The sequence below is a fragment of the Phaethon aethereus genome, assembly GCF_964289735.1.
Source record: "Phaethon aethereus genome assembly, chromosome: 8".
NCBI lineage: Eukaryota > Metazoa > Chordata > Aves > Phaethontiformes > Phaethontidae > Phaethon > Phaethon aethereus.
The window spans coordinates 24,276,778-24,289,086 of record NC_138584.1 but is presented as its reverse complement, the minus strand read 5'-3'; the positions used below and the strand labels follow the sequence as shown (position 1 = coordinate 24,289,086).

At 51.5% G+C, this 12,309-nt stretch overlaps 1 protein-coding gene across 1 annotated transcript; it reads right to left on the bottom strand.

Annotated features, from left to right (window-relative positions):
• Window positions 1-568: 568 nt before the first annotated feature.
• On the bottom strand, window positions 569-12,057 carry ARMH1 (armadillo like helical domain containing 1; the record flags this gene model as incomplete). The annotated part of the gene is made up of 12 exons (XM_082003067.1): window positions 12,049-12,057; window positions 9,391-9,608; window positions 8,957-9,025; window positions 8,260-8,426; window positions 7,227-7,423; window positions 6,969-7,053; window positions 4,433-4,555; window positions 3,819-3,891; window positions 2,698-2,827; window positions 1,759-1,836; window positions 874-982; window positions 569-585 (listed from the first exon to the last, which is right to left on the bottom strand). Exons 2-12 carry the CDS (start codon window positions 9,594-9,596, stop codon window positions 569-571), a joined length of 1,254 nt encoding a protein of 417 aa, XP_081859193.1. The 5' UTR covers window positions 9,597-9,608; window positions 12,049-12,057.
• Window positions 12,058-12,309: the final 252 nt, after the last annotated feature.

Sequence of the window (12,309 nt, the reverse complement as noted above, 5' to 3'; positions counted from 1 at the left end):
AAAGAAAATGGACTATATGTAATTGTAAAAAATCTGTATTTTAAGATGTTTGCTTGATAAATAAATGTTCCTGGATTTAATTATCTTCTCTTTTTGCATAAAACCTATTTCTTGCTGATTTTGGTAAAGTCTAACAGCCTCTAAAGACTGGCTGGTGTTGTAGAGATAGGCTGATTTCTTGGATGAAGTTTTTCTTAAAGTCTTTACTCTTGTAATGTTTACATAAAAATCACTCAAATTTGTCTCTTTAATTTTGAGATCCTGCTGGGTAGAATTTGCCTAGCAAGGAGAAGGCTGGTTTAGAGGGTACCTATCTCCTGCACCTGAGCAAAGCTCAGCATGTAGTGAGGGGCTCAGCTCTTATGAAAGCAGGTAAGTGTGAAGGGGCCTGTGACTGCCTTAAACCATTGGAGTTTTGTTAGGCTTTGAAGGCAGTCCCAAAATGTTACTTCACATTTTTTCATCTGTACTTCCCATGGCCCCAGGTAGGAAACAGCTAACATGCTACATAAAATACACATATTTAGCAGCCCACCAAAGTCTGTATTTGAGGGCAGAAGTACAAAGCTCACTGCTGGCTGTTCTCTGGGAAGGGGCAGAGTTGGGGAGGACAGAGCGGAGGCTACTACCCTCTGCTTCCTGTTTGTTCAGCTCCTTCCAGGGTTTGCCTCTGAAAGGACAGAACAGCCCTGTGAGCTCCAGGTCCACCAACATGGGATGCAGCTATACAAACACCAGATTACAAAGCGATCCTTCTACTGTTACTCCCTCTTTCCCTAGACCCCCCACCCTGGTCTCCTGCTTTCTGAGCTGCCTTCTCCCCAAAAGTTAAGGGTGTAATTTAACTGACTGTACTCCCAGCTCTGTACACACCTTGTGTGGACTGCATCCTCGTCATGTCTCTGGGGATGTCTACTATATTGGAGGTGAGTTCTTCAGCCTGGACTGGGTCCATTTTTGTGTACCAGGTGTCTGGACTGTCCTGGAAAAAGCAGCGAAAGAGGGAGGATCTTAATGGGACCGGGGCAAGCAGACAGAGAAAGGATACTTAACCCAGACAGGCTCTCCCCCCACAGCTGGAGCACTTTGTGAACAATAGTTTAGGTAGTGGGAGCAGTGCAGGGGGCTGAGTGCCCTAAGGGCCTCTGAGCTGTCAAAGCTGACTTGTCCCTGGGCTCTGCCTGCATCATGTTAAGATGGCAGATCCAGAGTGAAAGGCCTGTCAGGGCCTACTGTGTTTGGACTAAAGCAAGGCAGTCCTGTCCCGCTTCAGATGTTACTACAATTGGATTATCCAGTCTTGCCCAGTGGTGCCTTGGGGTAAGGAAGGATGGGCCTGGGTGCAAGGAACAAAATGTTACCCCTCATTACCCTTCTGTCCTTGGACCTCACATTGCTTACTAATCTATATATCCACCCCAGGAGCTAGAGTCAGGAGCGACCTGATTTGGAGGAGCTCAAGTCACCTCGTGCCTCATTGGCCCCTCAGCTCACACTTCTGACACCAAGTTCCCCCTGTCACAGAAGTAGCAGGAGTGTGAGATCCCCCTCTTGCTCAGTCTTGGTGCTGAGTCAGAGCAATTATCATCCTGAACACTGAGATTGAAGGTGAACACTTCTCAAAGGGTAGCTGGCTTTATTTCTGAGCTCCCATACAAAACTGGATTTCTTGTGAAAAGAAATCCAGTCCTTAAATTCCTGCCAAACAGACCAAGGTCTTAGGGCTGCTAAAAAACCCCATAAGGGAGGCACGTTTACCATAAAGCGCTGGAACAGTGTGTGTCCTAGTGCATTCTTTACGCATTCCTCCACGAAGGGGAACGTGTGGACAAAATACTGTAACAGAACAGAGAGTTGGTATATAAGCAGAAGGAATGAGTGTGTGTCTGAGCAGTGTGGATGATGTGGCTCCAGATAACCTGTGTCACATGCCAGTGAGTTCCTGATCCACGTCCTTTAGCACCGGTGCTACTGATGGCACTTTGTGAACACACTCAAGAGGAACTTGTGGGTCCCTGCTCAAGCCTCACCTTGTTCCCCCCTGTCCATTCCCACCTTCACTGACAAGAGGAGGGAGGGTGTTTCAGTGAAATGATTGCAGTGCAGTAGTTGCCAGGGTGTTCATCCTACTCTGCTGTCGGTGCCTGCTCAGAGGAAGGGTGCACTGACCCTCTGCATTACCAGGTAGGTTTGTAAACCCTTTTTCACCCTGAGCAGCCTGGTGCTTGGCCATCACTCATTCAGCTTTTCCCATGTAATGACAGCATGGTCCTTCCCTGTGGCTGTCACACAGGCAGAGCTGTGCTGAGGCAGGCCAAAACTCTTTAGCCAGCACCAGCAGGACAAAATATCCTGCTTAGAATTCTGTGCTAGTGTCTTGCTCCAGGCAATTTGTCTTGGTTAGCCCCTAGCTCTGTCTATGCTTGCTACCCACAGGAAGCATGGGGGTAGAACAGATGTGTGAGGACAAACATTGGCTTCCCAGCATGCTGTTTGTGGTGGGTGGCAGGAGGTAGGCAGACAGAAGGGGAAATACAGCTCTTTCCTGAAGGAGGTATCGATCTTACCTTTGTGGATAAGCCTGTAACTGCTATGATCAGAAAAAAACCCACAGTGCAGGGAGCCTTTCTGTCCAGGGGCTCTGGGAGAGGACCGCGTGCTGCGATGTTCTCTGCCATATACCACCACCACACTCACCTCCAGGGAGATGCTGGCGTGTCTCTGGCTGGCCATGTGGTCCAGGTTCCCTGCAGCAACCATCAGGCCATGTACCACTTTCAGCTGGATTAGCTCTTCAGCCACTTCTGCTGACTCCTTGGCTAATACACTGCAATGAGATAGGCCAGCACACAACAAATGGAGTCTGGGCCTTTTGGTGCAAACTTGGTGCGACCCCAATGGAAAATGATGTGTCCTACCCTGTCCTACTGGCACCAAGAGACAGGAGAGTCTCAAAATAAACAAGAAATGTTTGGCTGTGCATGGATTAGCAATCATTTAGCATGTGGGTTTGCTGAGTACAAATTGGTTAAGGATTGGCAGGAGCTTCCTGGGGTGTATTAAAGTCTAGCAATGATAGTTTATTCTGTGGTCATGAAGAACCCAGGAACAAAACACCACTGCCATTACTTCTGTGAGCACATCCCTGGAAGACACTCCAGTACGCCTCCCTGCCCACCAAGGGCTTTCGATCATCTGCTTTTGCAAGAAAAGTGTTCTGATAGTGCTATCTTGTGGACACTGCAGGAAATTCATGCTGAATGAACAAATTTTAGCACAAACAGATGAATTTCCTTAAGGATTCTGCAGTCAGTCATAGGCAGTAGACTCTTCCATTGGGTGGCTGATGTTAAACAAGGGTATTTCACGGCTCGCTGTGGCTCTCAGCTATGTGGCGAATACAGTGGCCTTGATCAATACAGCACCCTTCATCCCTGCGCTGTGGCAGGACACACACGCTGCTTCCAGGCCCAGCCTTAAAGGGGACACTGTGACAGCACACAGAGCCAGAGTAGATGGGATTCCACATCTCCCTATAAATAAAACTTCAAGCCAGCTCCAGTGGCAGTAGCAGGGCAGGTCTGAGCACTGCTACCTACAGACAATGGCTCTGCCCTATTCCTGAACACACTCCATCTCCAAACAGCCTAGTAGAGGAGTCTTATCTGAGCTGGGGTACTCAACCAGAAAGCAGTGCCAGAGGTGAATGGGTGAATGCTTCCTGGGAGGAACATGTCCCATGCCTTTCCTACCAAAGGAAGCCACTTTCCCTAAAGTCCCTTTTATGCTTCTGTAGGTTTTTCTCCAGAGTTTCTTACCCAATGGCTTTTGCAGCAGCTGCCTGCTGAATATACACCAGCACGGGCTCCCTCACACAAAGCGTGGTTGGATCTGCATGAGGAACATTAGGAAGGTGAGAATGATGCTTTGAAACAAACTTTGTAAGATGGTAGAAGGGAGGGGAGGTGGAGTTACCCGGCTAGCATGAAAGGGTGATTTCTTTCAAAAAACACACCTTCCTTAGAGAAACTTTGTGACTGTGTATAATGTGAAGTACCCTGCAAGGATCTGTGTGCGTGTTGCCCAAGGCAGCACAAACACAGCTCAGAGAGCCTGGGCCACTGCGGCCTGCTCTGCTGAGTTGGGGGAAGAAACACCCAGGGCTGGAACTGTTCATTGTCCTTGCCCAGCAGACAGCAGACCACAGCAGGTCTCTGGAGGCCTGCACACTAGCATTGGTGCTGCAGGCAAGCACTGCCTCAACCCGGGCAGCCCTTGCTGTTGTGTCCCTCACCTCAGAGGACAGCACCCTACATCTCTTCCCCTTCTTATGGGAATGGCGACGACTGAGCCCTGCAGAAGGAGGCGAGGGAGCTTGGGAGAAACACCCCGCTGGTCACCGTGGCAGGCAGTGGTCAGTTGGATCTTTTACCTTTGGCGGTCTCGTTGCAGAAGGTAGAGGCTTTCTTCCTGGGTGGCGTCAGTAACACAACCAGGCCCTTCAGCAGAGCTGGCCGGACCTCGTGGGCCATGAGTGCCTTCAGCAGCTGGATGGCTGGAAGATAAGGGAGCTGCCGTCAGCACTGGGGCTTGGTGTTTTAGGCGCGTTTGTGAAGAGAGGCAGGGAATTGGGCACGCTTGTCGCAGCGAGGCCTCTGCAGGCAGAAAAGACAGCAACCACCCCCATACCAGACTTTCAGACACCATACAAATCCGTCCTGTTTTTAACCATACACAGACAGCTCCACTGAAATGGAGCCTCAAAAAATTCCTCGACACTCGTGTTTGTTCCTCTCCACGGAAATCTTTAGTAAAAGGCGAAAGATTTATGCGATTTGAAGAGAAACCAGAGTATGGCTCTCCTCCTCGCCCCAGACACACCGCCCGCCTGCCCCACGACCCAGAAGTCACGGCGACGGACGCACGCCCGCACGCTCCCGCCACTGCAGCCCCGGCCCGACCCCGCCGCGGACGCAGGTCTGCGGGCCACAACAGCTCGGACCGGGCGGGACTGGGCGGGACCGGCTGCTGCAGCCGTCCCCTCCAGCCGTCCCCGGCGCGGCAAGGGCAGGGCAGCGCTGCCGCGGTGCGCCCTGGGTATGCAAAACAGCCGAACGCTAACGAGGCATATGCTAATGAGACGGCGGCACGGGCGTCCAGGGGCGGTGCCGAGGGGCGTGGCCACCTCCTTGCCACCACCGGTCCCGGCCCGGTGGCAGATCGCTGCGCGCCCCCGCCGGGACCCGGGCCTTGCATGTCCGCGGCCCATGCTCCGGCATCAGGACCCACGTACTGCATACGCCCTATAAAACCTCCCTACTTTTATTCTATTTTTAACGAAAATAAAGGACAGCTCCACCGAAATGGAGCCTCAAAAAATTTCTCGACACTCGTGCCTGTTCCTCTCCACGGAAATCTTTAGTAAAAGGCGAAAGATTTATACGATCTGAAGAGAAACCAGAGTATACCCACCATACTCCCCCGCACAAATACTCATCCTCGCCCGCCGCCCTTGAGGACACGGCGACCTGCGGTCGTCCCTCACCGCCGCACTGGCCCGACAGCGGCTCGCTGCGCTACCAATAGCCCCGGCTCAGCCCGAGCCCACCGGCACGCCGGCTCGGGGAGGCGTTGTCCACCGAGGCCAGCACGGCTGCTGCCCCGCACTGCACCCTGGGTATGCTAATCAGAGTAATGCTGATGAGGGACATGCCAAAGAGCGGCCCGGCCCGCCCCGCCCCCGGTGCCGCGGACAGAGGGGAGGCAGGGGTGGGTGGGGCCGCGCGGCTGCAGGGCGGGGACCGGAGGGGCCGGGCCGGGCCGGGCGGGGGCGGTGCTGCCGGGGGCAGCGAGCTTCGGAGGCGCGGGGGGGGTATGGTGGCGCCTGGCTCTGGCTGGCTCATCTTTGCGGGCAGCGCGGCGCAGAGGTGGAATGTCGGCTCCGGGAGAGGCCGCCGTGCCCCCCCCGCCCCAGCGCCGCTTCCGCCGCCACCACCGGAGCTCGGCGGCGAGGGCGGAGGCCCCGAGCAGTAGCGACTGGGCCCGCCCAGAAGCCCCGCGGCGCAAGGAGCTAACCTCAGCTAACGGCTTCTCCGGAGCCGGAACAGCCGGCAGGCATCGGCCCCTCTGCACCGCCCGAACCCCCGCCCGGTCGCTCGCTCATCACCAGCCAAGGGTGAGGAGGTGGTCGCCCCCGGCGGCGGTAGGGACTGTAGGAGCGACCCGAGCAGCAGCGAAGGGGCTTGCGGAACGCCGGGTCGGGCCCAGGGGTGGCCGTGCGCAGCGCAACGGGCCCTATAGCAGCTCGCTGCCTCCCGTCGCGCCGAAAGGTTTCGTGTTTTTCCATACTGTCCCTTTGTAATACCATACGGCTTGCGCTGTTTTTTAACCAAGAAAGGGGCAGCTCCACCGAAATGGAGCCTCAAAAAATTTCTCGACACTCGTGCTTGTTCCTCTCCACGGAAATCTTTAGTAAAAGGCGAAAGATTTATGCGATCTGAAGAGAAACCAGAGTATAACACCGTCCCCCGCCGCAAAGCACCCACCCCCGCCTGTCGCTCCATAGGACACGGCGACCCTGCCCCGGCCGCCCGGTTCGCGCCGCCCCGGCCCGATCCCCCGGCGGTGCAGGCGGGCGTGGCCCCGACCCCAGACCCGAGCGACCCCGCGGGAGCTGAGGCGGCAGAGAGCGCTACCGGGACGGCGCCGCCAGTTCGCGGTGCACCTTGGGTATGCAAATAAAAGAAATGCTAATAAGGCGCATGCTAATGAGGCGTCTGGCGGGATCTCTGCGGGGGCTGTGCGGTCCCGGAGTCGCAGGGGCCAAGGCCTCCCTTCCCCTGCCCTCCGTCCCCATCGCCCTTCCCCACGCCGCACCACCCTTCCCCAGGCCTTGAGACGACCGACCCCAGCCACAGCCTCCCCCAGACCCCCTTGGCCACCACCCAGGGTGGCTAAACGGGTCCTACCTTCATACTGGACCTCCGGGTGCACTGAGCACAGTGCGCCCAGCACGGGCTCCCCAAGGATGGAGGGTGCCTCTCCCACCACGTCCTGGGGGGACAAAGGCAGAGTGACAGGGACAGTCTTCGCCCAGTACTCCAGGCACAGGGGCTGCCCAGTGCAGCCACCAGCACCAAGGGGACTGGCCCAGCTCCTGCCACAGTGGGGAGGAGAGAGACGGGAGCTAACACTGCCCCTCACCTCTGGCAAAGCCCACTACCCACCTGCATGACCCTGAGCGTCTGCAGAGCCAGCTGCTGGGCTCGGGGGGAGGCACACGGCAGCACAGCAATGAGGCCTTTGTAGACTTGGTTCTGGTACTTGGGATTGCCGCGGCCCAAGGAGTCCATCAGAACCTGAACATCTTCCTGAGCTTCTGCTGAGTTGGAAGTGGCCAAGAATTCGGTAAGGGATCGCACCCCTGTGCAGGGAAAGAAACACCAAGTTGTGTGCCTGGATGAGACTGGGTCACCCATCTCAGGTGTTCCACTGTCACCCCCAAGAGAACCCAGCACCACGTTCCACTTGAAGTGCAGCTCGAAGAACAGAAGGAAAAAAGTTCTTTGTCCTTGTCAGGAGCCACACCACCAACTGGAAAAGCCATCGGCAAAATTCTCAGCTGGAGTAGGTGGCCAAGGCCCTTCTGAGGGCATTTACACAAGCAGAGAGTCTGGCACCGGGATGCCAACAGTGCTGCTAAGGGTCCCTCTGCTGATCCTGCCGCTTCATCTCTCTTGGAGGAAGATGTGACAGCAGGTATCACCCCATAGCCTTCGACAACGTAATCCGAACTACAGAACAACTAACAGGGTTTGGCTCCCACTGCCCAGGAGAAAAAACAGGGGAAAAAAGTATTGTAATGCTCTTTCAAAAGATAGAAGCCGCAAAATCCTCCCACTCCGAGAGGGGAAGCCTGGGAAAGTTTGCAGTAGGTGAACACTGCAGGTAAGAATGGAAACTGTTTTGTAGTTTTAACCGGAGCACTTGCAACCAGCAGGACAGCCATACTGCATCAAAAGAAATGACTGTAAAGAAAGTGAGCTCATTAAAAACTCAGAGGGGGGATAAAATGCAACCGCTCAACAATAGCTGAGCCCCTGAACTCCTTCCATCCCGAGAAACGCTGCAGCGATCTGCCATCTGGCAAGTGGAGGGCAGGGAGTGGCTCAGTGCTGTGAGCAGCCCTGGGGGTCAGAGGTAGTGAGAACAACCTCACCTGAGGAAAAAGGAAAAAGCACAGATGGACATGCCGCCTACCATAGCTTTCACAAATGAGCTCCTTATACTTCCTGCCAGTGTCTGCAACAAGCTGCAGCAGCTTTACAGACTCCCGTTTGTCCTCTTCTTTCAGGTGGTTCAGCCCTAGTATTTCCAGGAGAATCAAGACACCTCCGATCTCCAGAAATTCAATAAGGTATCTGCGTCTGCAAGGATAGGGGGAACAAAGCCAAAAGTGTCACCTGCCTTGGAGCCCATCTTCCTCTGTCAGCTCGCCGTGCTGCTGGGAACCATCACCTCCTGCCTTGCTGCAGTGGGTGCCTGGTGCCCGGGCAGTGAGCATGAGGAGATTCAGCCTGGACCGCAGAGGCAGATGCCTGCCAGCAGCACATTTTGCTGCCAGCCGGTCACTAGCTCCCACTTTACCCCATCCTTTTTTCAGATATTGAACCACAGGCACAGAAAGCCCCATCTCTGCACTTGGGCTCTCACCACACTCCTTCCACATTGTGCCAGTGACCCAGTGGCTCTGGAGACATGCACAAGCAGTGGATTTGGTTTTGAGAGCATTTGAAATTCCTGCCACAAGCTTCACTGGGGCCTGTCTTGCCTGAAATGCATAACACAGCCCTCCCAAAAGACCGCCAAGGACTTGTTATTTTCTTTATCTATTCACTCCCTCACCCTTGTGTGCCTTCCCCACGGCACCTCTCGCACAGTGACATTCTATGCTCACCCACTTGCAGCAGATAGGAAGATGCCAATGGACTTGAGCAGCTTGTTGAGGCATGTGCTGTACATGTAGCTGTTTGACAAGGCTAAGGAGAGATTTACAGACCATTGTGGTGTCTCCCAGGCTGCTGTTGGCAATCTGGAGCTCTGAACTGGGTATTCTCTCTGTGGGAGAGCATGGACCTCCTCACAGGCATGCAGAGGCAGCACACTCATCTCAGTATGAGAAAAAACACTAATTCTAGGTTCCTGACAGACACGACTTTCTCTTTAGTTCCATCTTTAGATAGTCACTTGCTCTCCCCTGCAAAACATGGCTGGATATGGATGTCTCCATACAGAACCTTAATTTTTAAACTTATTTTTTGGTAGAGAACTTTCCCTTCCTCTCCATCCCACTACCGCATGCCACCTCCAGCTTTCCAAGGAAAGAGATACGTCATCCTGAGCCATGCTGTTAGGCGAGCCAGAAACAAGCTGGCTCCCTGGGAGAACTCGAGCTCCAGCTCTGGTTCTGTCTTGCCATCACTGCTTTTAATGAAGTTGTCCAGGATGCGTCTTCGAGCAGTTTTGTGGGCACTATCCCATTCCTGCAAGAAAACCATGAGCTTCCTGATGGCTTCCTGCTCTTTGACGGAAGTCATGATCTCTTCTGCCTAGAGAAAAGTGAGAAAGAAGTTAAAAAAGGGCTTTGAAGATAGAAAAAGTCTGTGCTAAGGGATTACCACCAGAATCACATCTAAAATCTCTAGCAAATAACATTAAAGCACTTAGTAGTCATTAATTACATCTGAATTTCCTTTATGCTAATTTCATAGATAAGAAAACTGAGGTAAAAAGAGAGTTCCTAGTATGCCTGAAGCTGCACAACGAATCTGCAACAGACTGGAGATTATTTTCCAGGGCAGGTGGCTTCACCACAGGAGCTCTGTTAATAAAGTGATTTTCATGTTGCCCATTCCCCCAGCCTTGGTTTCTCACTAGCCTCATGACATGAACACTGCATCTCATATCTGACCTGCCAGAGAGTAAATAGGGTGAAATGAGAGCACAAATAGGTATGGATTTATAGGGAGTGACAGGGTCAAGGGGGCTGTAAATGCCTGTTAGCACAGCAGTGCAGCATACCCTCATTCACGTGGTAGAGCAGCAGTCATTAGGACTGGGCCCACATCCACTCCAGGAAGATGTGCTTGTCCTTGGTACTGGGAAAGTGCTTTGGGACACTTTGGCATGATGGACATTTGCTGTGGTTTTTTTTTAATCTAATTTCTATGGCATATTTTTAAACAATCTAAGAAAACATGAAATTATAAGAATTACAAGGAAGATGACAAAAACACCCCTTGCTTGCACTTCCTTCCATCCCTTCACACAGGTGTTAAAGCAATCTATACTTTGCCAAATTTCTTTGGCACACTTTTGGTTCAGTATGATATCCCTTATTCCTGATTGACCAATGTGAAGGTGCACTTAGTAGGGGGGTGAAATGTCAGAGGATTAAGCTCTCCATTCATTCAGGTAGGTAAGAATTTCACTGACATGTATGGGCTTGTCTAATATAGTTCTAGGACTTCCTACATAAGAAAAGCACCATTTTAGGTTTTATTTAAAGCGTGGTTTAAAAGAAAGTAAGTTAAAATTACACAAAGTCTTTGGGTTTCAGAATAAGAAGTTTCTTTCAATGTAATACAAGTCGCCAAGATTACCAATTTCCCATCTACAAAGTTCTTAAGCCTTTTCTCCTAGAATATGGAGCAAAATCCCAAACCAGCTTCAGAATATCCCCAAGATACCTGCTCAAAAATAACTTTCTATTGCTATTATTTGAACCAGATTGAAAACAATCACCAAGTGGTGAACATGTACCTCAGTGCCTGAAAACAAACAAAGTCTTCAAAAAGCTGGCTAACAAACAACATCTGAGAATTAAGATGAGATAAAATTTCATTTGGGAATTAACGGTCTGTGCTCTGTAAGGAGTCTGTGTCCTTGGCAGGGTGTTTTCAGGATCTCCTTTGCGGGGAAGCAGGTTTAAAATAAACCCATTTTCCCAAAATAGTTGTGATTGAAAATGTTATTAGCCATAACAAATGTTAGTGCTGACAGGAGAATGGCTTGTTAGGGGCCTCTGGTGAAACAGTCAAGTGAAAGTCATATTTCACATTATTGCAAGCATTTTCCTGTGATTTACAGAATATTTGTGAAACATTACTTGCAAGGCATATGATTGATATTGAGAGAACAGACAGTGTGTAGGGGGAATCTGTATTTCACAGAGACTGTTTGCATTAAATTTACAGTCCCATAAAGTGCTCCTGTGTCCTCAACAGAGATCTAGTTAAAAGAATTTTACAGTCTGAAACATCCCAAAATTGATTCTAAATTAACGTTTCCATATTTATGTTTAAGATGCTGGTAGTGTAATGCTATCCTATTTTTATTATAAAGCGGCAGTACATGCCCCCCCTGCCGCCCCGTTCAGAAATACTAGCACCAGCCTCAGGATGTGAGGATTTTAGTGATACAAAGGACTTGCGTGTGAATCAATGGCAAAAAAGAAGAAGAGTTTGAAAAAATAATCACGAGGCTTCTGAGGATACAGTGGTATCTGTCCCTGGCTGCTATAACAGCATCTGCTGACATAGTAGTCTTTAAGCTGATGTTGTAAAGTACTCTGAAAATGTACATGAATATTTTTATTATGACCATTTTACATATGGGAACATACAGACACAGAGAAGTTAAATGACTTGCCTGAGTCGTTTGTCAGTGCTAGCATCAGCACATAACTCCTGCTCGTTGGCTTCAAACTCTGCTCTCAACAGTGCTGGGCTGCCACCCCAGTCTATTGGTCCTAATGATCAAAACAAGGCTGGGTCAGGGCAGTGCTTTATTCCTGCCAAGAAAAACACATGTGATTTAGGAACTGGCTCTGGCAATTCAGCAGTTCTTTACATCCAGAGTGCTACTAAATCATCAGACTGAGATCAAAAGTCAGACTGGTGCTGTGTCAGCCTCAGTCCAAGTGTGAGGTGCCAGGGACTGACAGCCTTGGACTCATGGAATGACAGAGTGACGGTGATTTGGTGTTACCTTTGCATCTTGCAACAACAAGGTTATGCCCGGCCTCAAGCAAAACTTAGAGCTTCTGTTTCCCCAGCAGGTTTCACCATCTCCTGGCAGACCTCAGGTGTACCTCAATGTCTTCTACTCAGCACCTATCAACACACAGTCACACTGGCCTCTCTCTCACCTACATGTCCTGCCTCCCAGACCCACTGTTAACCCCAGCCACAAGCCCAAATCTAGCCCCTGCACTCCCCTCACCCCCAGCTGTACCCGGCACTGACTCCT